This window comes from Beta vulgaris, chromosome 3, assembly GCF_026745355.1.
Source record: "Beta vulgaris subsp. vulgaris cultivar EL10 chromosome 3, EL10.2, whole genome shotgun sequence".
Taxonomy (NCBI): domain Eukaryota; kingdom Viridiplantae; phylum Streptophyta; class Magnoliopsida; order Caryophyllales; family Amaranthaceae; genus Beta; species Beta vulgaris.
Window position 1 is genome coordinate 6238904 of NC_079204.1, and position 27718 is coordinate 6266621.

The 27718-nt window shown below is 37.6% G+C and overlaps 3 protein-coding genes across 11 annotated transcripts; 2 read left to right on the forward strand and 1 right to left on the reverse strand.

Annotated features, from left to right (window-relative positions):
• Positions 1–5515: 5515 nt before the first annotated feature.
• Positions 5516–11273, forward strand: LOC104888386 (uncharacterized). The gene is given in 7 exon segments (XM_010673340.4): positions 5516–5898; positions 7297–7413; positions 7415–7518; positions 8205–8315; positions 9162–9317; positions 9873–10114; positions 10331–11273. Coding segments are annotated over 7 exon segments (1320 nt in total). The 5' UTR covers positions 5516–5632; the 3' UTR covers positions 10655–11273.
• A 3895-nt stretch (positions 11274–15168) lies between these two features.
• LOC104888387 (ferric reduction oxidase 4) lies at positions 15169–20724 on the forward strand. Its single transcript, XM_010673341.2, has 8 exons — positions 15169–15385; positions 15505–15604; positions 15946–16146; positions 16414–16648; positions 18029–18356; positions 18858–19098; positions 19384–20099; positions 20381–20724. Exons 1-8 carry the CDS (start codon positions 15235–15237, stop codon positions 20518–20520), a joined length of 2112 nt encoding a protein of 703 aa, XP_010671643.1. The 5' UTR covers positions 15169–15234; the 3' UTR covers positions 20521–20724.
• A 517-nt stretch (positions 20725–21241) lies between these two features.
• Positions 21242–27718, reverse strand: LOC104888388 (uncharacterized). Of its 9 annotated transcripts, XM_048640934.2 has the most exons (6): positions 27382–27718; positions 26166–26230; positions 25616–25849; positions 23380–25495; positions 22908–23283; positions 21242–22802 (listed from the first exon to the last, which is right to left on the reverse strand). In XM_048640934.2, exons 3-6 carry the CDS (start codon positions 25802–25804, stop codon positions 21407–21409), a joined length of 4077 nt encoding a protein of 1358 aa, XP_048496891.1. In that variant the 5' UTR covers positions 25805–25849; positions 26166–26230; positions 27382–27718; the 3' UTR covers positions 21242–21406. The 9 variants fall into 9 exon arrangements, with proteins under 9 accessions (XP_048496891.1, XP_010671649.1, XP_048496890.1 ...); XM_010673347.4 differs by having other exon boundaries at positions 22908–25495; positions 25616–25760; XM_048640933.2 differs by having other exon boundaries at positions 21242–22745; positions 22908–25495.

Below are 27718 nucleotides of genomic sequence, written 5' to 3' on the forward strand. Positions count from 1 at the left end.
GTTTTGGTGTATAATTTTTGACTATAGGTGAAAGCACAAGCTCCAACATGCGCCCGCGGGAATTTGGCTCCACTATCACCCTTTTTCCTCCAGCCCGCGGGGTAAAACACGCGCCCGCGGCCAGCCAAGACCCCCCCCCATCTCCCACTTCTGTCCGCCCGCGGGATTACTCCCGCGCCCGCGGGATTTCGCGACTCCTCTACCCCCTTCGACTACCCCGCGCCCCACACCAGAAACCCGCGCCCGCAGCAACCATCCCACGCCTCCCCACCTATTCTGTCCGCCCGCGGGTTTTCGCCTGCGCCCGCGGGATCTCCCAACTCCTTCCAGCCCGCGCCCCCCCCCCGAAATCCCGCGCCCGCAGCAACCATCCCCCATTCCCTACCCATAACTACTGTCCGCCCGCAGCCCCAATCCCGCGCCCGCGGGATTTCGAACCTACCCCTTCACCCAGCCGACGACTCCCAACCCCAAATAAAAAAAAAATAAAAAAATACCACACCCCAAACCCCACCCTCAAACACTCTCTCTCCCCGCCCGACCCGTCTCTCATCGACGGCCTCCTAACCGGGCGACCGACCGGTTTCCGCCCGCCGGCGACGAGCCACCCTCGGCCACCCCCACAAAGCCACCTTCCCCCTTCTTCCACTCACATAATTTTCAAACCCTAACTTTTCACATTGAATTGGGGTTTCTTCTTGGATGTGTTTGCAATTTCAATTGGGAATCTTGGACACATATTTGGATTTTCTCAATCAAGTCTCCTACATCAATTAATCGTGTACTTCACGTGGTAGATTCTCTCGAGCAGGCATCAAATTAGTCTAAGTTCGCGTTTGTGAAGCAGTATGACATGATTTTTGAGTATTTTGACTCTTCTCCCCAATTCATTGGGTAGTAAGCATCTTTTCTCACTTATAATTGTTGTTAATGTTCCTCTCGCATTTTTGCTTGGATTATTTGTTCCCATCTCGCTGAGAATCTTACACATTGACTGAATTGTTAGTTCATCGGATTGTCAGGATTTGTGTGTGGTTTTTGTGTGGATTGCGGTGTTTGTGGGAGACTTTGGTGTTGGATGATTGTCGGGGTTGGTTCTGATTCTTTTTCTAAACTAGTTTATGCAGTGAGGACACTGCAAATTTTAGCTTGGGGAGGAATATTCTATCTTTTATGGCTTTTTAGTGTAGATTTCATTGCTTTCATAGGATGTTGCACGGTTTGTACTGCTTATTAGGAGTGGGAGTTTACGTGTAACCAAAAAAATGTACTGTTTTCTTAGTTGCATCATAGTTGCATTTTAGATAGCTCATTTCATTATAGTTTTCATCTATGGGCTATTGTTGGCACACCTTCGAGAATTTTGTGGATATCTCTACTACAGCTCTACAGCTTTGTTGTACAGTGGTTTCATGATTCTTCATAGCATAATTGTGATACGATTGATTGGATGTGGTAAGACTATTTGATCTCTCTGGCTGGCTTTAACTTTACTGTGCAGACAAAAATTGACCCATGTGAGCTTCTGTGCCTAATAAACTGACGAATCTGTGTCGGTTATGTTCTTTCATGAGTGATTAGTTCCTCAGTTGATGTATTGATCTTGATTTTGACCTGGTACGTCCTTGATACTTGATTGTGTACACTATTTGATATGATTGAGGCGTTCATTTCACGATTTTAGCTCCAGAGTTCTTTTTGTTCACATATTTCCCGTCTCTAGCCCCGCTGAGCTTTCTTGACCCTTGCTTGCTTGCTACTTACACCCATATTACAACCCCGAACCTCATTTGATTATTGTCCCAAGCCTAGCTTGGGGGAGCAAGTGTTAGTTTTGGTCATACTGTATTACATGGATGTAGTTAATGCATGGTTATGTTGAAGGAAAGTGTTATTAATGAGCTTTATCATCGAATTTGAATGTGGTGCAAAGAGATCTTGGCAATATGAAAAAGAGTGAAGAAAAAGAAATGAAAGAACAAAAGAAAGTGAACATATTTTGAAAGAAAAGTGAAAAGATTATATATGGGTTGCTATGCATGAAAGATATTGTGGTAATGATGGTGTTATATGAAGTTGTGATGAATGCCTTGTTAGGCCGTTTTACATTGATATTTGCTCCCCTTCTTGGCTTTTCCACCACATTTCCCAAAATATGATCCATACCCTTAACCCTAGCCTCATTACAACCCTTGAAAGTCCTCTTGATCTTTGTGTGTTACATTTTTCGTGTTGAAAGTGAGTCAAAAGGTCAAAGTTAAAGAGTATTGCTTCTTCTGAGTTGATATATATAGGTTGAGATCGTTGAGTTTCATTGATTTTCGCCCTAAACACAAGAGAGTATTATTCACATACCTATAGTGAGGTCTGTCAAGTGTTGTTAAGTCCAGCTTGGGGGAAAGGGTCTGTGGTAAGATTGTTGAGTTGATTGGTCACATGACGTGCTATGCGGCTTTGTTTCATTGATACTCGATGCTTGGTTCATGTAGGATTGATATCTCTCGTGTTTTGGATTGTGTGCTTGACCCTGTTTTAGTCCCATATTGTAGGTTATCATTTTCTTCCCGTGTCTATTGTTTGATTGCTTGAGGACAAGCAACAGTTTAGCTTGGGGGAGTTTGATGAGTCATATTAATATAGGCATTTCATGATGCATTTAGGTTGCATTTTAGGATCATTTAGTTGCATTATTAGTCCATAATTGCACATAGTACTTAAGTTGAGAAGATATTACTCTTGTGTGTGTTTTCGGTGTTTTTTATAGTTTTCAGGTATTGAGAACACAATTGGAGTATTATTGGATAAGCTTAAGCATGAGAAGCATCTAGGAAGGAGCTAAGTCAAATGAGAAGTCCAAAGGGCATCTTCAAGTCGGATTGCAACTCAAACATAGCGGAAACGTATTAAAAGAAGTATGGAAATTGAGTCATGCGCACTCTTTTGATCATAACTTATTATCCAGAGATCGGAATTCCGTGATTCCAGTGGGGTTGGAAACTAGACTTGAAGAGCTTTCCAACGATATATTACACGCCCCGATATGACTTCTAGTTTGGGAGATATGGTCTTTGCAAGTTGACGCTGTTTTGCAGCCCGAAAAACCGCGGCCGCGGATTATTCCGGGTTTCCTAGTCGAATAAGGCTTTATCTTTTGACGAATTGGACTCTATTTTTCTAGTTGTTTTAGGAAATAGAAAGGTATAAAGACTCAAGGGAATATTATTATTTCCTATCTTATTTTTTATTTTGTTTTTCCGGCATTAATTCATAAAAGGTTATTTTTCTTTTTCTCTCAATTATTGAAGAACCCTAGTTTTTGCTTTTTCTCCAATTTACATTGAATTTTCAATAGAAGCTTTGATTTTTGCAAGATTGGTTCTACAATTGGTATTATTTCTTCTCTTTGCTTATTTCTATTCAATCCTTTAGTATTAATTCATGTTTGCTTATTTATTTGTGAATATGTTTTCCCCAATTATGATTGAGTAGTCTATTTCTAGGGTTTAGGGGGATCCATGATCAATTAGGAAGGGATGTTTAATTAAAGTATTGATTTTTATTGATGCATGTTGATTCCTATTGAATGTTTTTATGTCTATTCAATCCAATTTGGCCAGATTTGATTGTTATAGTGTTGCAATATTAGGTTATGCGCCGAGAGGTATAAACTTGATATTAAGGCTAGTTTCAATAGGTAGAATTGGTGTTAATAAATTGCGAGAGCCTGTTAATATCGTTCTATGCTTGATTTAGACTTGAGAGAGCGAATCAATCTGTTTAACTGCATTATTAATTGTTGATTTTAGTGTTTCATCCCAAATTATTGATCATTGGTGAACCTATGCCCTAGACCTTTTTATTATTGATAATTCTTGAATTAGTTATAGTTTAGTTTAGTATAATTCACACAAACACTCGTTCCTATACTCTAGATTTGACTGACAATTAGGAAAAGAACACTGTTTCTCTGTGGATTCGACCCTACTTCCCTGACTACTGTTTGTTAGAGGACTTAGGATTACTTTTGATAAGGTGATACGACTTTAGCCTGTCACGCACCCCATAGGAAGGTTTTCGGCGAAAAAAATATGATCGAGCCCGAAGGAGCTCTAAAACGATCAAAATTGAAGGCTATAGTTCACGCTTTTAGACGTCCACTGACTCGTGCACCTAATGTCGTGGAATGTCTTGAGCGAACATGGGATGATATATTAAAGACTCCCACGACTTTGAACGAACATAAGTACAATTTTTACGATTATTTTGGGATCATTCCAAGCCTACAAGACATAATATTAAATGGTTTGGTTATTTCACCAAATACCCCTGACAAATCAAAAAATTCACCATATACCCTCAATGTTTCAGATATTCACCATATACCCCTGATTTTTCAAAACTGTGCACCATATACCCATTTTCTAACGGACGTTAAGTCGCCGTTAGTTTTATTTACGATTTTGCCATTATTAACCCTAAATCCTAATTTTAATCTAACCTTAATCCTAACCCTAATCTAACCCTTACCCTAAACCCTAACCCTAACCCAGCCCAACACCCCTCAACCCCAGGCCCAACCCCCACCCCAGCCCCACCCCTCCCCCGCCACCGCCACATCCCCCTCCCTTCCACCGCCGACCGCCCTTCCTCCCCGACAGCATCCTTCCCTCTCCCCCTCCCCCTCTTCGTTGACCATCACATCAACTGTTCGCGCAGGGTAGTCGGTTCGCGCAGGGTCGTCGGTTTGCGCAGGGTGGTCGGTTCGCGAGGGTTATCAGTTTTTCGCGCAAGGTGGGGGATTTTCGCGGGGGCTGGGTTAGATTTCACCACATGGTAGTCGGATTTTCGCACAGGGGCGGGGAGTCGACGGTGAACGAAGAGGGGTGGGGGATTCCGGTGCAGAACGAGAGGGGGTGGGGGACTCCGGCGAAGAACGAAGAGGGGGTGGGGGGGACTCTGGCGCAGGACGAAGAGGGGGTGGGGGACTCCGGCGCAGAACGAAGAGGGAGGGTGAGGGGTGGCGAACAGACGCACAGGGAGAGGAGGGGGTGGCCGGCACGCGCAGCGACGGTGCGGTGGGGGTGGGGGAGGCCGGCCAAACATCGACGGTGGGGGAGAGAGAGGGGTAGAGGCTGGGGTGGTGGAGGGGAGGGGGTGGGGGTTGGGGCTGCCAAGGGGTAGGGTTAGGGTAAGGGGGAGGGTTTAGGGGTAGGATTAGGGTTAGATTAGGTTAGGTTTAATTAGGATTAGGGTTAGATTAGGTTAGGTTTAATTAGGATTAGGGTTAATGATGGCAAAATTGTAAATAAAGCTAACTGTATGGGTTAACGACAGTTAGGCAAAAGGGTATCTGGTGCGCGTTTTCGAAAACTCAAGGATATACGGTGCATTTCTGAAATATTGAGGGTATATGGTGAATTTTTTTGATTTGTCGGAGGTATTTGGTGAAAAAACCGTAAATAATTTATTTGGTGGCATGATGGGGCAATTTAGATGGTGCGAACTAGGATGCTCCCCCCACCCCAATAGGAAGGTTTACAGTTTACCACTTACAAACCATTATCTCGACCGACAACAGTAGTACCTAAATTGTATCCTGCTCTCAACATCAAATCTTCAAATCAAATAATCAATGGCGTCTCTCACCAGCAGCATCAGATTATCTGCATTCTCTCTCTTCAAACCTCCATCTCCAACACTCATCCTCCCTAATTCAGTTCTCTCATCCTCAAAACTCCAATTTCGCACTTGTAAAACTACTCTCTTCACTACTAATCTTAATTTGCGGAAATCCCTAAAAGTAAAATCGCAATTGAAATTCAATTGCCCTATTATTTCACCCAACGATCACTGGGGTTTATGGTCTGCTCTTCTCTCCACCGCAGCTTTCGGACTTTGGTAATCATTTTTATTCCAAATTTTATCTCTGATAAAGCTATTCCATTTATATTGTTTAATTAATATTAGGGTTTTGTTAATCTGTTACAAAAGTGTACATTTTGTTTAGTATAGTATCAGGTGGAAATTGCATGACAAAATCGTACATTTTGTTATCAAATGTTTGTAGGAGCTCATACGTTGATAAGAAAATGTAGTATATAGATAATAAAGAAGGAGAAAAGCCCCCTTTATGTTAAGAAGTGAGTGAGAGTGAAAATCCATGCCAAGAAAAGTAATGATGGTAATATTTGGAAACTATTGAACCGAAGCCAAGTGTAGGAAGTATTTTAGAACAGAATAGTATACTATTTTGTGGCATTGAACAATGCATGATTTATCGTATTTTATGTACGTATTGCTTACAAATTAGAGATTCGGGAGGATGAACTTGTCTGTTATTGCATAGAGATCGAGGAGAGTGAAAAAGTATAGAGGTAACTGGTAAGAAAGTTTGAAGGTGTGACTTGTGAGTCTCAATTTTAGAAAAAAAGAGTATAGAGGTTCAGAGAATTTGTGTTAGTTTAAATGTGGTACATCTTAAAATGAAAAATTTAATTTAAAAATGCGAGACAGAGGGGAGTGTATCTCAAAAGTACAGGGATGAACTTCTAGAAGTGTATAGTGGACTAGTGGTTGTGATAGTGTAATGAAGAGGTCAAGAGTTCAATTTTATGATGAAAAATTGTGGTCACTTCTACTCTATGTTACTTAGACTTGAGTACAAATGTGGGACTGTTTTAAGTCTTCATTGCCAAGTTTTATATAGGAAATGAAGCTTAATATGCCTCAAAATTTATCTCTTTTTGATCTGTTGGAAATCGGAAGTGCTGACAAAAAGTAGAAACCTTTAGAGCAATGGTGGAATTGAATGAATGCTGGCAGCCTGGCACTCTGTCTCTCTATGGGCCTTGCATCTTTATCAAACTTGGTAGACAGTCAAAGAAAGTGGACGAACAATGAATATAGGATAATATAGGCTGCATTTCGTTCTTTTTGAATGAACTAATTTTCAGTAGTTATGCTAGGATATCATACCAAACATTGCCACATTGGGTCATATAAATTAGAGTTGGCACATTGTAAGGTCCTAATGATATCCAACAGAAAACAGTACTTATAAACATATATTAAATTCCATAATCCTATTGGGTATTCCTCCCTCTTGCTGGTCATGGAATGTTGTTTGGGAAATTAAACGAAAAAGGAGCTTCTAACAAAAGAAATCTTGAGTCAGCTTTGACAAACATTGTTACTAAGAAGCATTCTTTTAACAGAAAGGTAATTAAAGTTGTTTCTTGCTGCAACTATGTTTCAATGCTGTCAAATGGAGGCAATTAAGTATTTTGGGGATTCAAGGTCAGCGAAGACAAAGATTGGGAGCATGGTCAGTTCTGCACTTGTGAGCATTTTGATCGGCCTAGCAGCGAGTAATCTAAGGATTATTCCTTATGAAGCACCAGCATATTCCACGGTGTTACTTGCTACCCTTAACTGTTCCTTTGCTCTTGTTTAGAGCTAATATGCGTCAGCTTATTCAGTCAACTGGCCAGTTACTTTTGGCATTCTTGCTTGGATCAGGTGGTACTATTTTGCATATGAATTTCTACTTTTATTGAATGATTATAGAGAATTTCAATATAATATGCTTAATAGAATTTTCGGATGATTGATGGTGCATCCAATGAGCTATAGTTATATTTGGTTATGCCCACTTTTTAAGAAAGTGGGTATATCTATGTGAATGATTTGATGAGACAAGAGTTAAGACTGTTGTCAGAGCGTGTGTGGAAACATGTAACCTCTCTTATATTTTCCGTTCAATAGTGAAATAGTGTTGCTAATAAGTTGCCAGACTATATATCCTACTAAAGAGGAAGACAAGAGAAGTGTCATTTTTTTTGTTTTTTGCTTGAAACAATTATTATTTTTTAATTAGTAAGCCTATGTTTTTGACTTGAATTATTGTAATAAAAAACTGGCAAGGTAGCGAAGTAAAGCTGTTTGTCATTTGACTGAGAAGATATGGTTTTGCACTGTCTTATGCAGCAGATCTTTGTACCTGTCTTCAAACATATTTAGTGTGGTTGGTTGTTCTGTTAAGTTGCTGAAAAAAACCATAAAAGGATGAAAGAAGTGAAGGCAAATTATGTTTTCCTTTATATATTATTTGAGCGTGCTGTGCAAATTATAGTCAATAAGCATCTCAGTGTATTCTCTTGCGGTCTTGCCCTCTAAAATACTTGCTTTGCTTCTATATTTTGCAGTGGCTACAGTGATCGGGACGGTCGTTGCGTTTTTTGTAGTTCCCATGCGATCACTTGGTGCTGATAGTTGGAAAATTGCTACTGCACTTATGGGAAGTTACATTGGTGGATGTAAGCTTTGTGAAACACTTCTTGCAAGTTGCTTTATATTTAATTTTTTTTTTCCCGAAACTTTAAAGTTTCGTCCCATTGATGTATGTTCACCAACTTTATTTCTTCTTTTGCATATTATGACGCATTCCTTATCCAGATTACTTGTATCAGATGAACATACAAGTTTGACACTAAAGAAGCCAGCATATCTCGGATAGCATTTTGAATTCATTACCAGTGATTTTACAAAAGAAATAGCATTTCATGCTCTTTTATAATCACCATTTTCAAACTTGTAGCTTTGGTGTAGAAGTGATTTCTTTTGCTTTTGTTCTGTGAAGTTCTCTTCTTTGGAATCATCTTTTTAGGCTATAAGGTAAAATTTAAGATGGCTTTGTTCCTCTTCGCGATCCCACTATTTGGAGCTGATCTTCTCCAGAAAGTGAAACTAATCTTTTGAATTTGGTTCTCTAGGTAAATTTGGACTCCGCTTTTCCTCCCTGCTCTTCATACAGCTGATCTTTTTCACTGTGCGTGTGGGAGATTAGGGGTGCAAGTCAAAATAGTAAAGCTAGTATGACAGCGTTGAGTTTTGCTTGACTTAGCAATGTGTGCTAGAAAAGTGCAGCTCGTAAATATTTATTTCGGGACTTGCACATACAAGCTTAACCTTTCAGCTAGGTTGCATTAGCAGATGATATATGCTCTCGTATTTATAGAGATATTATCTTCTATTTATTTACTGAAGTGGAGCTTTAAAATTTTGGTTAACAAAAAGGCTAGGTATCTTTGCTAATACTATGCTTTAAAACAAAATCTTGTCATCTTTTGGTATTGATTTCCACGATATTCTTTGTGTTGCAGCTGTCAATTACATTGCAATTTCTGAGGTTCTTGGTATTTCTCCATCAAGTGTGGCTGCTGGAGTAGCTGCAGATAATGTCATTTGTGCAGTTTACTTTATGGTATTATTTGCAATAGCATCCAAAGCACCTCCCGAGGTCTCTAAATCAAACATAGGTATATATATGTGTTGGTGTCTTTGTTTGATGCCTCTCCTTGGCTTGCTTTACACCATCCCCGCTTCACCCTGAAATGGCTCCGGATGCCATAATAGGCCCTCCGATGGTCTGGGATGCATCTCACAGGCTCTGTTGTCGGGTCCCGGGAATGTCTTGAAACCTATGTTGTTCGGACTCTTCATTTCACCTCAAGTACCCGTGTCGGATCCTCGACACTCGGACATGGGTGGGACACTTGGACACTTTGTTTTGGGCTAAAAAATATAAAAAATTTCAAAAAATAGCCGAGTCGGACACTTGGACACGTATCCGTGTCGGACATGGGTACCCGAGTCTGAGCAACATAGCTTGAAACGTAGATTATAGCCTTTAATTTTGATAGATTCGGGGGTATTTTTCGGACTTCTCCGGGTCCGGGTTCGTTTTAAATCCAGAATTAAATAGATTAATATCACTGCCCCTTAGAGAGAAGTGATTATTTTATGCCTACAATTTATTGATACTTTAAAAACAAATTGATGATACATTTGACAGGTTCTGATTTTCTGAACAGATGTTCAAGTGACTTCAGAGAGTAAGACTCAGATTCAACTCCACACACTATCTTCTGCAACTGCTATTGCTGTATCTTTTGCTATATGTAGCGGTGCTGTCCTCATCACGAAATTGTTTGGAATCCGAGGATGCACCATTCCTATAGCTACAGGAATAGTGGTAGTTCTAGCTACTGCCTTTCCCCTAGTGTTCAATTACCTTGCGCCTTCTGCAGAGGTTATGTCTTCAGTTTTAATGCAGGTAAAAAGAACCCGACCTTTCTTCTAGTTTATTGGTCTCCATATATCATTTGACCGTATACTATATTCACATTAGGATATCTATCTGAAAGCAACTATCTTCTAAATATTACTTCAAAACTCACTCTCTTCTGATTTGTAGTTCACACTTTTTTGATCTCTTTATCTTTTCGCAAGTGGTAGTTGTATAAGAGTGGACCTGATTTTTTGTTTAAAGGTATTCTTCGTTGTGATTGGTGCAAGCGGCAATGTCTGGAGCGTTATCAGCACCGCACCAAGTATATTTCTGTTTGCATTTGTACAAGTTACGGTCCATATGGTCGTCATTTTTGGTTTAGGGAAGCTGTTTGGCTTTGATCTGAAGCTGCTGCTTTTGGCTTCCAACGCCAATATTGGAGGCCCTACAACAGCTTCTGGAATGGCGACATCCAAAGGCTGGGATGATCTGATTATACCCGGAATTCTAGCTGGCATTTTTGGCATAACTATAGCAACTTTTGTTGCTATTGGTGTTGGTTTAACAGTCCTTAAACAGATGTAAAGTCAGGATTCTAATATATTCTCTGAGTATATTATCGTACAGTGCTGAATTGCTGGTGAAGTTGGTAGCATTGGAGCATGAATTTAATTTATGGTAGGCATGGGAATGAAGATTTGGATTCTGATTCCTGATTTGTCCCAATTGCCATTTTGGATGATTCGGCTCAAATCCATGACCTTTCAAAATAAGCCCAACAAATGCCTTCCCAGATCCCACTCGTAAAAAATTTGAAACCTCAAACCCTTGCAAAAAAAGCACAGTTTCTTTAACCTGTCTACACTCCCTCACTCTCCACCACCATCACTACCTCTGACACCTGCTCCACCAATCCTTTGCTGATGTTGGAAGCACTCGTAGAAGAAGGTGGTAGATGTAGAAGCCTTCGCTCCTCACGTTGCTGGTGGTGACTAACGTTGAACTCAAGTAGTAGAAGCTGGTGATATTTTGAATAGTTTTGTGGGGATAGATGGGTAAAGGAACTTGTAAATCTCTTCAACAATCTTTGAATCAGTTCTTGTACTGAGTTTTTCTTTTTAGTGGTGAAAATTAGTTCTTGTATTTCGATTTCATAAGTGATCATAACTTCAAATTTCTAATTAAATTTGTCTTTTCAAGTTCATTGTCGATCTACTATAATTCTTCAATTGAAAACTTGCCAACTTTTTCTGAAAATGATGCTGTACCCCCATCTCACTAATTCCCAAATACCTGTTGGAATTGAATGGCATGATTTTATTGCAGAATTGAAATAAAGCATGTGAAATCAATCATGTGTGGCCAAGATTTGAAATCAAAAAATTTATGTACCAAACTGCAGGAGGGCTTTGAATCAAGTATGAATTGATCATACAAGTGATTTGGATTTTTTGCTATTAGGGTACTCTTAACCTCTATGTTCGAGAAGTCGACAATCGTCACACCTTTGAATGAAGCAAACAACGTATACTTCTTTTTGCACGGCCTATAATACATATCTTTGACCATTAATATTTTAGTTGTGTATTAATAAAAAAATTATGCTATGTTTAAGTCTCAATATAAAGCTTTTTACACCAAACAACACAATGATTTTCCAGAGATGCACCTCACTCATTTGAAGTGTATCTTCTTCATGTGTATATTAAACTTACTTTATTGAGGTAATTCTTTTTCAATTTTCCAGCATGATGTATAGTAACAGTTACAGTTTGTCACTTCTCACTATCACACATCCTGCAGAAGTACCAAGGATTTTGGCCTAGTGGTTAAGATTGAGGTGCTGTGAACGATAGATCACAGGTTCGAATCCCCCCCCCCCCTTCTTTGTACTTTGTACCGCCTTCTCAAGAAATTGATAACCTTTCTACTCCTTTTTTTCTTTAAACTTTTTTTTCTAAATATAAAAAGAAAGATTTTTTTTGTTGTTAGCCAACTGATGTTTCATAATTTACACTTTTCAAAAGGCCAATGGCCGTATATACTAATAAACTGAGTCAATATATACATGATCTTGAGAAGCTTAAACTAGTCAATAATGATAGTGGGTCATTTTCTTAATAACATCATTTCTAAATTCTAAGTAGTCCAGGATATTGCTCTATATATGTGTAGTACTACCACTACACCTATGAGTTTGTCTAGGCAACCAACCGTTTGAGTCTCTTAGGGGACTCAAACGGGGGCAATTTGGTCATTTTAAGCCTTGGAAATTTTACGCGCGTGTTGTTTGGTACCAATGCTAGGTTAGATTGGTACCATTGTCCGAAAATTTTGATACCAAAGTAAGGTTGCTTGGTACCAATCCTGATAACAATGTAATACCAATACCAAATTATAATGGTACTATTGTGTAACTTTTTGAGTGTTTGAGTCTTTTTTGGACTCAAACAGTTGGTTACCAAGACTTTCTCCTACACCTATATATGTGTTATGTGTTGTACTACACCTTGTTATGTGTAGTACACTATGGTACAGAAGCAGTTGAGAGCGCACAAGTCAACTGTGTACTAGCATCTATAGGAGATTGGAAGGCATAAGTCAACTGTACTAGCATCAATGGAGATTGTATTTTAAAGTAAAAAATACTTGGTCTATGCTACATTTAGGTCTCACATCATCAACAATACAATCTTGTCAAAAAAAATTCTCCTATACTTGAAATGTCAACGTAAATTATTCTATAGATGTACTAAAACCATTTTGTGGGAGTTAAGAGTATAAAGAGGACCCAAACTATCAGGTTTTTCACCATTCATGACGTACAACTATTTTTTTTCACCTTTTGGGACCTGATGACAAGAATCCGGCAAGTTAACTCAACGTTAACTGAACTGAGGTTAACTAGACCAAAAAAAAAAGCAAAATTTAAATTAAAAAGTAACCGTTGGAATTTATGGAACTTTTAGTTTCTGAAATACAGCTATAAAAACAAATAAACACAAAAAGAAAACAATTAAGATAAAATAAATAATACTTAATATCCAAAAAGTACAAGAACACCACAAAAAATAAACTCCATTAAAAGTTCAATCTCCATTCTCATCTTCTCCAAAGCTTCAAAAAAAATGATAATTAAAATCCCAAATGAACAAGACTAATTAGATCCTTTTTTTTTTTAGTTTTCTGAATGAAAATGAAAAACCCCATTTGCCAAATTCACATTTATCACAAGCCCATTAGAAAAATTCGAATTTATTGCTCCATTCTTGAAGATCTAAAGAATTCGAACAACAATACAAAACCATACGACCCAAAAATAAAAACAATTCAAACAAAAAAATCAAAACAATTCGAAAGAAAACCCAAAAAAATCTGAACAATTCCAACTGGAAAATAAGAACAACCCCAACAAAAATCACAACAAAATCAAACCACAAAAATCAAACATACCCATAAAAATTCGAACAATACAACAAATCCAAAAAAAAATCCACAAGAAAAAGAGAGTTCAAGAGTGAAAAGAGAGACCATACGACGAAGACCAACTTCGAGATTCATCCACATTGAACATATCTTGTGCTAAAACCCAAAAAAAACGAATTTTGGGTTTGAAACATCTTAAGATTCAAACTGAAAAATTCGATTTTTGGGTTTGAACATCTTCTTCTTCCAATTTGAATGATTTAGATGTTTTTTTTCCAAAAAAAAAATGAAATTAAACCATATATGGTTCAAACCCACAAAATAATGATCCCATTAACTCGAAAAAAAACATAAATAAGCGAATTTGTGGTAAATTTTGGTAGAAATTGGTGAACAAATGAGGAAGATCTGGGAAAAAAAGAATAACGGAGGAAGAGAGAAAAAAAAATTGGGTTAGGGTTCTTGAGTTCTTAATTTTTTTTGGGAAAAACAACAAATGATAGCTTTTTGGGGTTTTAATTGTCAACTGGGCCCACAGTTAAACCAAGGTTAACATTTATGCTCAGAATCTCATTTTAGGTCCCAAACGGTGTACAAAAAAAAATCAGGTCCCAAACGGTGAAAAATCTAATAGTTTGGGTCCTCTTTGTACCCTTAACTCCATTTTGTGGTCCTAACTCCTAATGGTTATTCATGTCGAATTTCATTTTGTGTCGCATTTTAAGATGACTTTTCAGTTCGAATAAGTTTGGTTTAGGCTGGATCAAAATATAATTGTAAAAATATATTCTGAGTCTATAAAAATATAATTGTATATACTTCCTCCGTTCCATAATAAGTGAAACACTTACTATTTTAGAACGTTTCAAAATAAGTGAAACATACCTTAAATGGAAAAAATAAAGTTATAAAATAACAAGAATCCCATCACAAATTTGTGTGGTTTCTTTTCTCTTCCTCCTTTTGATAATGAAAAGGGTATTTTATGACTTTTTGGCTTTTGAAAGTGATGTTTATTAAATGTTGTGACCAATCCCTATGTTTCACTTATTATAGAACGGAGGAAGTATATATACATATAGAGAAAGACAAATTAAATAATAATTTACATTTTAATGTTTCTTTGTGTGTAACATATGTGATGTTGCTAAAGTCAAAGTGTCACAACAACTAAAGGCGAAGCTATCATATACTTAGCTTCCTCTCGTTTTTAAAGGTTACAACATTTTAACCACGAATCTATGTCTAATAACAATATAATACTTATATGTAACAAATTGTTGGATTTGCCTTATATAATTTCAAAATATCAACTTTCTACAATTTAATTAATAGAAAATTAAAGATATTGATGGTTAAAGTTACGTGTTTGCATACATGTAAGTAAAGATGTTGCATCCTTTAATGGAGGAAGTATATTGAGCCCATTTGTTATTGACTTAGCAACTATGTATTAAGTTATCATAATTATTAATTAAGCATTGAAAATGAGAAATTTTCTTTAATTTATATGATTGGAGTCTCAAACTGCAAGAATCATGCCTTTCTACTTAGCATAAAGTGCAAGATTTTCTGATGAAAGTACAACAAAGATAACTTATATTATTGATGTATATATATATGTATTGCAAGAAGCTATTTCCCACATCTCTGACCTCCATAGAAAAGGGAAGTATCCAAAAAAAATTGCTTCCAAAAAAAATTGTGAAAGTTGTAAAGTTACAATAATTAGAAAAAAGATGAGCAGCCTTGAATTGCTGAGGTTAATATGTATGTTGATATTTCTTGGATGGATGGTGGTCTGGATTGTGTTGCCTATGGAAATATTTAAGTATAATTGGCTTCCCAAGTTAGCAGAAATGTTCAATCCAACATACATTGGAGGACAAGGTTAATTTTTTATCAGAATTTTAATAATTTGGAAGTACATAAATTTCTTAAGAGTTTATGCTTATTTATTTATGTTATAGTATTTACTATAAGTTATAAAAGGGTTGATATCTTTGCAGGAGTAAATCTTTTCTTCCTCACATTTCCTGTGATGTTGATCACAGTTCTGGGCTGCATTTACCTTCATTTGAAGAACAAAACAGAATCTTCCTTGAAAAGGTTTTCTCATTTCTTTCAATCATTATATGGTTCCATGCTCAGTGATGTACACTATATTTAGTATTTACAAATTTCGTCATAAATCCAGGTGTATTAATGTAGTGACACATCTAACAACAATCTTTTAATTAATTATCTAACTGTTCAGTTAAGGTATACAAACGCGCAAATTTAGTATATATTGAGAGAGCTCCAAATGAACATATGAGCATAAAATAGCCGTGGGTGCACAATAATTGTGTTGCACACTTGCACCCGTTATCAATTTACACGATAATGTCAAGTATACATATTTTTCTGCACTGATATATATAGTGTTGAATAATTTTGTAATTTGACAGTACAAGCAGTTCACCTCAGAAGCATTATCTAGCAATGATGAGACGTCCTCTTCTAGTAATTGGACCTCTAGGGGTGGTTACAGCAATGGAGCTCGTGTTCTTGATCATGGGGATTGCGCTTGTTTGTTGGCATTTTGGTCATTACTATTATGTCAGTGTTAAGCATCCATTCATGGGGCATGGCCGCGAGCATCAAAAAAAGTATGTATCAAACTTCTTGCAAACCTTTTTTTGTAATTGTAGTTACACTAAAACTCTCATAATTTTACTCATGTTTTTTTATCCATATGAGACACGAAGGCGGTACAAAGTATAAAGAAGGGGAGGGGGAATTCAAACCTGTGACCTATTGTTCACAGCACCTCAATCTTAACCACTAGGCCAAGACATCATTTTACTCCTGTTAATTGCCTAAAATGTTGTATATGCATTGAAACGATTTGTGTTAACCTGGTTTTGTATTCCCAGGTGGCAAGTTGATTTCCGGACTGTGTCACTGAGACTTGGTTATGCATCAAACATATCCTGGGCTTTTGTATTCTTCCCTGTAACAAGATTATCATCAATTTTGCCTTTGTTTGGTCTTACATCTGAGTCAAGCATCAAGTATCATATATGGATTGGCCAAGTTGTCATGATAACTTCTGCATTACACAGTGCTGGATTCATCATCTATTGGGCTATAGTTAAGCAACTCTATGAGGTAATTTCTAAACGGAAAAAACTTTATTTACCCAATAGAAATAAATAAATAGTGGAATCCAACTTATCCGTTTTAATAGTTTTTTAATATTCTATTTCTAGTGGGTTAACTACCCACCGGGTAGATGTAGCATTACCCTTTCTAAACCAACCACAATAGCTAGGCACAATTACTATAGGCTAAAGCATCCGACAAAAAAAGTATCTTAATAACAAGGAACGTGACTAGGTAGTGGAGGATATGACCCAAAACTATTCCCCATAAAAAGAAGCTAATGAACACATGCTAAGTATCTAAAACCACCCAATAACTTATTGCTAGGAATTAACTAGAATAATTTTTGGAGCATCAATTAACATTAATATATGGAAGTATTGGATATAGGAATTTTATGACATACTCCTTTCATTTCTTTAAATTGCAGTGCTTGTTTTTTTTTCAGTGTATCCTATGCTTATGTTATCTTTAATTATTTATTAATAAAAAAATTATATAATATGATATTTAAATATATAGATAGGGACGAATCCAACAAGATCACATAACATAATATGTATATTACTATTAGCTTAGGAATATGATCGATCAAAATTGTAAATATTGGTCTTAAAACTGAAAACGTTTCAACATTTAAAAGAAATTAGTGAATTCAGAAGTTTCTTGATCATGACTACTACTTCCTGACACACGTATCTCAAGAAGAACTAAGGCTTTGTTCTTTTCAACTTATAAATAATAGGAAATACGATGATAAGCTTGTCAATAAGTTGTTCAAACAAGTTCAATGTACAAATAAATTGAAGTTTTGAATTAGAATCAATTGGTCGGATCACGTGTACTGATATCGGGGTGATAACTTTACATAAGAGAAATACAGGTAAAGAAGATTGCAAGATAACTACATTTATCCCGTAATCTCAATATATGAATATCTATACAAATATATTAAAAGGCGTGCGAAAACAAGAAACTGTGCCACGTGGCGCTCTTCCTAGGGAGTTTTTGTTCATGTAATCTATGTACAATAAACAAAATTAAAAAATTGCATAGTACAGGGTTTGATCTTGAGACATCAAATACATATACTAAAGTTTTAACCACTAGGCTAAGTTGTACTTAGTGTTATTATTATCATAAAGTATTATATTAATAAATGAATTTTTTTCTTACCCGGAGCATAGCCCGGGCCTAATAACTAGTGATAATTGATAATGGGTGATCTGTTTGATACAATGAAATTAAACCATTTTATCATTTTATGTAATTTTGTAACTTTTAAGCACATTTATACAACCTCTCAACTTCCAAAATCTTCACGTACTATAGTTATTTATTAGTACATAATTGATAATATTAATACATAGTTTTTGAGTAATGCAGATGCTTGATTGGAGTAAAACTCATGTATCAAATGTAGCAGGAGAAATATCATGGGTTTTCTTGATAGCAATGTGGATAACAAGCTTTGCATACACTAGAAGAAAGTCATTCGAAGTCTTCTTCTACACCCACCAACTATACGCTCTAGCCACCTTCTTCTACGTGGTGCACATAGGAGTTGCCTGGACGATGCAGCTTCTTCCTGGAATTTTCCTCTTCACGCTTGATCGATACTTAAGATTCTTACAGTCGCGCTCTCGTGCAAGACTCATCTCAGTTCGTGTTCTTCCTGGTGGGACTGTGGAGATGACTTTCTCCAAGAGCCGAGGTGTGTGTCTGTGTGCGCGCGCATAATCACTGTAAAAAGTTGTTTCCATAATCAGGAAAATTAGTTTTAGCTTAATACAGAATAGGGTGTATAGAAGAAGTGGAGAGCCTTTTTTTTTTATCCATATGAGCCACGAAGGCGGTACAAAGTACAAAGAAGGGGAGGGGGGATTCGAACCTGTGACCTATCTTTCACAGTACCTTAATCTTAACCACTAAGCCAAGACATCCTTGGTAGTGGAGAGCCTTTAGTTGTGAATAGAAGAAATATTTTTACTATGGAGTATTTTCTTAAAGTTGAAAAGAATAAGGCCTTTAATTGACTAAGATTATAGAAGAAAATCAAGTCGGGGCAATAAAATTAGAGGTTCTAAAATAGGATAGTTATTATAGAGGTAGTACAGATGTCGACCAATTAGTTGGTAGAACTTTGGGAAGTTGTTTCTCTCTAAGAGACAAAACTCGACTAACAATTTTTATTTTTTTTGGTGTTTCTTTTCAGATGTACGTTACAATGTTGCTAGCAACTTATTTGTGAGCGTGCCTAAAATCTCAACGTTACAGTGGCACCCTTTTACTGTGAGCTCAAATGATAACATGGATCCTGATAAGCTAAGTATTGTCTTTAAGACCGGAGGGAGCTGGACAACCAAGTTATACAAAGAACTTTCATCTTCTTCTCTAGACAGGCTTGAAGTCTCTGTTGAAGGACCATATGGACCAGCTTCTACAAGCTTCATCAAGTAAGTAGAGTGGTTAATTTTAACTCAACTAATAAAACTAATACATTTTACAGTTTTTTGAAAACCGAAATCAAGTATTCACTAGTATTTGGTTGTGAATTTTTCGAATTAATTAACATAACTGTCTAGTATACGTATGACTAATTTGAGATTAATTATAGAACATATACTTTATAGCATACAACTTCCAAAAGAGACTTATGACAGTGGTACAAAATATACCAAATAAAATACTTAAACTGATCTTGAACTTTAATTGGCAATGTCTTTTATTAATTTGTCCAGGCATGAAACTATGGTGTTGATCAGTGGAGGCAGTGGAATAACCCCATATATATCGATAATTCGAGAGATTATACATGAATCAAATACCCAAAAAGGCCAAGTCCCAAAGGTTCTCCTTATCTGTGCCTTCAAGCACGCAGCTGATCTGACAATGCTAGATCTTTTGCTTCCTGCTGAGAGCACTGTTGCTGATCTTTCAAACATTCAACTAGAAATTCAAGCATACGTGACTCGAGAAGATCATGCACCTGAACACAATATACAAGATTTGCAAGTTCAGACCAAGTGGTTCAAGCCAAGCTCATTGGACTCACCCATCACCCCAGTTCTGGGACCGAACAGCTGGCTCTGCCTTTGCTTCATTATCGCGTCTTCCTTTGTCCTTTTTCTTGTCCTACTTGTTTTAGTAACTCAATATCATATCTACCCCATTGATCAAAACACCAACAAGAAGTATAACTTCACAATTTGGGTTTGTTGGGATATGTTTCTTATGTGCGTTAGCATTATCTTCATTAGCAGTATCGTGTTTGTGTATCAAAAGAAGAGAATAAGTGTTTCAGAAGAGAAACAGGTCAAGAATGTGGAAGTGCCAACACCAGTCAGCTCTCCAGGATCTTGGTTATATGGTGGAGGTGGGGAGCTTGAAAGTCTTCCTTATCAGTCTCTTGTTCAAGCTACTCAAGTGCATTATGGAGGGAGACCTGATCTTCGAAGTAAGGAACTCCTAACTAGTTCATTCATCCTATTCGATTTTAGTTAGTCCCTCCCTCCATCCCGTACTATATAGGTGTCATCACGAATATGCACAAGTTTTAAGGTGGTGTTACTTATTTCATTGAAATCGATCTGATAAATAAATAATAATGTGTGTTATTTTAATTGAAGTAAGAAAAATGTAAGCGCATTAAATGACCAGTAGAGCCTTTTCATATACATAAGAAAAAATAAGTTCGGAATTTTTTTTCATGGTTAAGTATTGTTTGGATTTGGGCAGAAATATTGGTAGAGTGCAAAGGAGAAGATGTGGGAGTGATGGCTTCAGGACCAAGGGGATTGAGACATGATGTTGCAAGGATATGTTCAGGGTGTAAAGCAACCAACCTGCATTTCGAGTATCTTAGCTTCAATTGGTGATTCAGATTGTGGAGCATTTCTTTCAACGTATACATATTTTTTTTTTGGAATTATCAACATATACATATAGTGTGCTTTTTATCCATCTCGTTCTTTCTTTTATATTGTGATTAGTGATGTCTATTGTTTTGGTCTTCTCTGTAAAATCTCTTATACTCCTATTGAATTATGATGATGGCATTCAGCCAATACTTCATTACTTAATTTAAATGCTTCAAATGCATTTTTAAGACAAAAGTCTGACAAACTAATTGACGTTTAGGCACATTAAACACCGATGGAAGGTTGATGCTCTTAACTCATAGAAATATAACTAAAATTTGCTCTTGAACACACCAAAACCCTCGTTAGCTACATAAATAGACATTTTTTGTAAGATAAATTGATAATTTTTCCATATCACAAATCTTCAATTATACTCCTTCCGTTTTACAATATAAGACACGCACGATATTCGAGGTCGAACTTTGACCGTTAATTACTCCCAACGGTATAATTTTTATTTATCGTATTTAAAAGATATTTATAGTCAAAACAAATTTTCGTAACACGTGAATACCTTATATTTTGAAATAGAGGGAGTACTCGTCAATTAATTTGGAGTTCCTTTTTCTTGTACATTTTTCCCCCCTTATTTCACATTCAGCTCAGCAGCAATATAATAATAAAAAAAAGGCAAGGTTTGGATGCGTCATAAAACTGTAATAAACTCTAATTGCACTAGATAGAAACAGCTGAAATTATTGTCATTTATCACCTGAAAGCGGTTACAAATGAACTGACTAAAAATGAAAAACTAAGAAGAGAATATAACGAACTAAGAACATAGTGTAGTGACTAGTGAGAAAAGCAACTAACATTATAACCTATAAAGATGAAAAGAATATCAGGGCCGTACTCTCCTGGGAACTCCATCCTCACCATAATTTCTCATACCTCCAAACTGCTGCTTTGGGCCAGAATAAAACATCCTCTCAGAATTATTGTATCTTATATTACCTCTTTCTTCTCTAGGTTCCCTAAACTCCATAGGCCTCCTCTCACCAGCCCTTGCATAATTTTCGTTCCTACGAAAATTTTGAGTAGGTGCAGGATCTTCATCCTCTACATCATCATATTGTCTTATTGGATGAATCCTTTCAAAAATGTTCCGAGGCTTCCTCACGTATTCATCCCTGTTACTGTTATTCTGAATACTATTATTATTGTTATTATATTCATGCCCCCTTCTCGGCTGAGCTGTATCAAGAGATCTTGGAGGTCGAGTCATGGGTCTCAAGCACTCATCAGACCTTAATCTTACAGGTGAAGCCCCAACTTCGAACCTTTGTTCTGGACGGAAAACTCTCACCGGCGATGACCTTCTGTCTCTAATATGATCTGCCGATGGCTGGTAGGGAACCCTCATTGACCCCATCCTAGCATCGGACCTGAAATCAGGAGAGCAACTTCGAGACCTTGATCGAGAGCTCCTATTTCGCATGAGAAGAGGTCTCCTCCGACAGTCATCATTCTCCCCAAAGTCATGATCCCGACCAGATGTAGTAGTTGTATCATGGAACCTCATAGAGTGCATTGAGGATTTTATGCAATCATCAGACCTCAATCTTCCTGGTGAACCTACAACACCATATCTTTGGTTTTGATTGCACACCCTCACAGGTGATCTCCTTTCTCTTGTTTGGTCAGCTACGTGATTGGCTTGCTGATATGGTGGCCTGCCCCTCCCCATTCTAGCTTCAGACCTGAAATCCGGTGAGCGAGTTCTAGATCTAGATCTAGACAATCTATGAAATCTTTCACCAACTGGAGAGAAGCTTCTCTCCTGTTTGCAAAAACGATTCAACATGGGCCCGCCACCACCTGACTTAGGACCTTCATAGATGCCTGATCTGCGATATCCCTCCCTAAAACCCCTATTTATTCCGTTGAATCTGCCAAACCTGCTCCTCGGATTATTCAGGTTCATATCTCGCGTCTTTCTCAATCCCATACCATAATCACTGTCTCTCTCTACTGGTGATGCTCTTCTCACAAAATGGTCGCCACTTCGAGAGGTGTCGATGATCCGGGGCCTGCGACCTCTAAATGGTGAAGTATCACCTGATGTTCTGAAAATTCTATCACCATCACCTTCTGAGTCAGCATTAGCGACTATGCTTTTCATTTCGGGGTTCCAAGAACGACCACCAAACTGACCCATTCGCATCAAAGGCCGTTGGCTCCTATTCAAAATTTCATCTGGAGCATCAGTATGATGCATAGAATCGAAGTTGATGGATCTGATACATTAGGCTCACACCTCAGTTCAACGCATACATACAATTATCAAAAATATTAACCAAACATGAATTTAAAATAAACGGTAACAGAAAAGGGAATATTACCTGCTTCTTCTCATAGAATCAAAACGTCTTCTATCTGAAAACTGCAAATGCCTTCCACTTGAAGAGTTACCACTGGCATTGCGTGCAGGATCTTTATCAAAATCAATTCCTATACTATCAATTTCTATACTAGACCTACAATCCTTGCGATCTATCTCGATTTTGTCAGAATTATTTTCACCTGAACATGCCTTCAATGTCGAAATTTCCCTCTTCGTACACTCTGCTTCTGTAGCATCTACAGAGGATAAGCAACCTTGGACCTGCAGAGAGCAGTTTTCTTCAACAATCTTATCAAGATTTGGCTGATCATCAACAGAGCTAAAGTTATCAGAACGACAAATATCCGGTTCACACTCTCCAACCAGATCTTCTCCTGACAATTGAACAGAATCATTAGCAGCTTCATAAAAGACAATTCCTTCCTTATTATCAGAATCATAGTCCACGTGTTCAGTTTCCTCATCCTCACCTTCATTATCCACCCAGCAATGTGATTCTCTTAATTCTCCATCTTCCAAATGAGAATCATAACCTCCCTCCTTCCCATTAACAGTTCCAGCATTTTTAGTCACTTGACTTGAAACATCATAAGAAACATGTGAACCACAACCGCCACCCAAAGACTTCACAGCAAGATGGCGATTGGTTGGTTCGATGCATGCATTAGCACTAACACGATGATCCAACATTTTAGGCATAAGAGTTTCAGATTCATGATCTTTCAGAAGATCACTTTCAGAGGTATCTGTGACAGTATGGTTTTCTTCAATTTCTTTTGCAATCACTCTACACATGGCTTGATCATTATCCATATTCATTGAGGTTGTAACCATATCCTCAATTTTGCTTACGCAAATGGAGACACTGGGAGCTTCCAACTCTGCCATGGAAGAACGATATTCTAATGGTTGGACACTGAAATCCTCGTATTGTTCAGGATCCTTACAGCTCAAATCATTGACCTCGCAGGAAACCTTCTCTGACTCTGATCCGCCTAAGGCTGGAATTTCGCAATTACTGCTTGTTGTTGGACCGCAAGTAACATCTGCCACTCTATTATCATTTACATGTAAATCATTCCTTACTGTGATGTCCTCAACATGTTTGCAGTCAGCATCTCTGACCATTGAAAAAGCCTTCCCTGAAGCTGATGCTAGAAAGAAACAAATTTCACGGTCCTCAGACTGAATATTTTGCATAGCAGCACAAAAAGCTTCTTTGGCCACTTCACTTATATTTTCAATACCTGCTATATTAATAGTCTCTTCAGATGCTGTTGTTTTGGTGCCTTTTGACCCTAAAGAGAGGGAATGATCAATATCACCATCTTCATTAACCATCTCTAACTGGATTTCAGAATTTGTGCCACACACTAAGGATTCTGACACATGATTACTAACATTGGAAGGAGAAAATTTATCCTTTAAGATGCTTGTAACAAAGCCAGAAGACACTTCTGAGCGTTGTCCCGTCCTGCCGAATGTAAGAATACCACTAGTCGAATCAGCATCATCTTGGAACGCCCCACTATCAGGCCCTGCACAGACTTTAGCTTCACAAGTAAATTTATCACCACCCTCAGTAGATTTAGATCTCTTTGCTTCCAGATCTTCCACATCCTTTAACTTCTGGATCTCATATCTCTTTCCCTCTGAGCCTTCCACAACATATTTTGAACCCCTAGCATTTACTGGTGCAGCTTCCACTAATGGGGTACCAGAATGAAAACATGTATCATCAAGAGGATTACCCCACTCATCCATCACAGTATTCAAATCCCAGTGCAACCGATTATCACATTTTGCACCAGAATTCTCTGATGTTTTATTAGCACCTCCATTTGGCAAATCAGCAGGAAATTCTTTACTAGCATCTACATCACTTCTGAGCGAGTTGGGTAATAGGCATTCAACAATTTCTCTATGAACAGATGTAGAGGCAACTGCCTCATTTTGCTCCACATTTTGAAACTCCTTTATCGGACTCATCCCAGCATCATCAGCTTCATTGTTCACACTAACAGCTTGAACACTATCTTTTAGCAAACTGACCATGAAAAGTCCTTTAACTTCAGCGTCCTTTCCAAGTAAGTCAGATGATTTAGAGCTTGTAATGCCTTCCTTCACTTCGGATGCAGATGCAAATGACTCATGTTGCCCCCTATCTAAGATAGTAAAGATATCATCCCCCTGAACTTGACTCTTTACGACATCATTGGTGGAGTAATCTAATCGATCACTACAGGCCGCAGCAGCAAGTATGGAGATACCTGAGAAATCCTCTCCTGAAACACTCATTTCAGTTGAGGACTTCACACTATTCTTGTCAATGTTACCATCAGAATTGGAATTTTTGGATATTGATCCATTAGAGAAATAAGATTGCATATCTTGACTCTCCGTGGTAATATTAGAGCAAGTACGCTGATCTGAAGTGCATTGGCCACTAACAAGCCTATCAGACTCTTCTTGGCGATTAGGAGATTGCAGGGGGGGAGAAGGAGATTTGCAGAAAAGCCTCCTCTTCTTAATAGGTATTTGTTCCATGTTGCCAGCAAAACGCTGCCCATGAATACTAATATTAGCCTGTGGAATCAACAGTAACTTCAATTAGCAATAAGTATTCAGAATATGCAGTGAAAGGAGTAAGAAGAGTGAATGCTTCACAAATTGTAAGAACAACCAAAAGGTAATAATCCTACAAACCTTCTCAGACTCTGAATATTGCAAACTACTTGATCGTTCCGAGCTCCTTTTCTCCTGCTCTTGGCCCATTTTCATGTTCTTTGAAACTGACCTTCTTGAGCGCCTCGATGTGTTCCTGCCTTTAGAAATTGTCTTCCACGTCAAGCTGGGATCAATAAAACTTGTAAGTTCAAGGCAATCTGTGGTCATGCTTTGACAAAGCGCTTTCCAAACAAGCGAAAGCCCAGACCAAATCTGCAGGGGTAAAGGGAAGAGGCACCACTTATTAGAGCCTCTACAACACATGTAATTCATAAGTCATACTCTTCCTCCCCACCACAACTACAGCCTCAATTCCAAGTGAATATAGTTTAGTCATCATTATCAATAAGCTATCTACATTGCAGACTCTCCAAAATATCTAACATCAAAATGTGATAGCCTTCGCATATTATCAATAATAAACTTGTGTAAAAGTAACTATCAACCACAAGAAAGAGCAAACTCATCCACACATGAACAGACTAGATGACCAATGCAATAAACCTATATAAGGCAGAAACTAACTCACAGTTAAGTTGAGCACTGAAAACAGGTTACAATGATACAGCTACCGTGGATCCTCCAATATATTACCTACCAAGATAACAAGATTGATCAATACCATTGGATGATATTTCAGTGAAAGCAATAATAGCTGTACAAAACGACATAATAGCAAGCTCCACAACAATCAAAGCCCAATAGCACTCAGCAAGACGACAAGTGTATGCCATCACAGCATTTACCTTGGGGCACATTGTGTTAGCCAGGTTTCAGGCCAGCGTGATATTTCCATAGGTACAAATTGAAGCTTTAACATCTCAATCAGATTCCACAAGATCATGGAATCTGTGGATCAACCCCCCAAGTAATAACAAAAACAAATAAATATCATATGGCATAAACAGGATAGTTGCGAAATTGCGTTGTCACTCCAATCATGTAGGGGTCCAACAGCTCAACAGGAGTTTTGTCCCTAATAAAAGACTCATATCTAAAAGTCTGAATTTCAAACCAAGACAAACACAAACTATAGCAGATTCATCTCTCATATTCAAGGCCAGCCAAGGATGTGTATCGTTACGATGTCGGTAAAGGCCCAAATGATACAAAGCATTCTAAAAAAGCATCTCCAAATTCAGTTGAAAGCATCAAATCACCTAAATCAGTTCAATAAAAGCATCACCTTGGACTTCCAAGTAAAACTCGATTTACAGATCATCCAATCACATAAATCACGGATAACATGATCCACAATGAAATAAAGGTTTCGGCATCGTAAGTCTCGTGATTTGGCAATTTATGGCAACTGAAAGTTCATAAACACTAATTTTACTAAGTAGTTGACTGATCTGATCTTCCACTTTGAAAGAGATGCTGCTGATTTCTTGCTCAAAATCATACAATAAATGTGGACAGATAATAAAACCACTCTTCCAAATTGTTATTAAAGATACTTCTTCGCCGCCAATTTCGAAACGCATCTTATAAAATTCATCTTTCTCATCTTCTTCTTGCAGAAACTTACTCAAATCATGTAGATTCATCATCTTTCCAAACAAAAGCTGGTATCAAATTTCAACAGATAAATCCCTAACAAATTATTCTAATTCATTCAACCAACGGAAACATGATCTGGTAAGGTAAAATCTGCTGTCGACGGAATATAATTTCAATTTTGACGATCTTCAATGAATTCGAATAACACTGATTAAAAAGCGTAAAAACTTAGGGTTTTCAAATACCTATAATTTTCTTCTCTTTCCAATTTCACCCCCAAAAAACCACAAAAACCTCCACTGCGAAGCTATCAATTGATTTCTGGCAAAAATCTTCAAATTTCCTCGCTAATAATCTTTCTATATATAGAAGAAATAAAAATCTCGTTTTCTCTCTCTTCTTTGAAGAAAGATCTGGCTTTCTCTCTCTAATGGCGGCCGACGAGAAGAATATGATTGTAAGCCGTCGGATATTGAAGAGAATAAATATGGACCGTTGATTTCGGCGATGAAAGTGAACTCAAGTTTCTCTCTCTTCGGTTGAGTTGTGTTTCTCTGAAAAACTTGTTCAATGAGTAGAGAG

Bases quoted from the DNA above. Each gene is read 5' to 3' on its own strand.
- LOC104888387 (XM_010673341.2), top strand. From the start codon at position 15,235: ATGAGCAGCCTTGAATTGCTGAGGTTAATATGTATGTTGATATTTCTT. The intron at 15,386-15,504 runs GTTAATTTTTTA...ATATCTTTGCAG, and splicing joins AACATACATTGGAGGACAAG to GAGTAAATCTTTTCTTCCTC. The intron at 19,099-19,383 runs GTAAGTAGAGTG...TAATTTGTCCAG, and splicing joins GCTTCTACAAGCTTCATCAA to GCATGAAACTATGGTGTTGA.
- LOC104888388 (XM_048640932.2), bottom strand. From the start codon at position 25,804: ATGACCACAGATTGCCTTGAACTTACAAGTTTTATTGATCCCAGCTTG. The intron at 25,496-25,615 runs GTTTGTAGGATT...TTGATTCCACAG, and splicing joins AATATTCAGAGTCTGAGAAG to GCTAATATTAGTATTCATGG. The intron at 22,803-22,907 runs GTAATATTCCCT...CTAATGTATCAG, and splicing joins GATTCTATGAGAAGAAGCAG to ATCCATCAACTTCGATTCTA.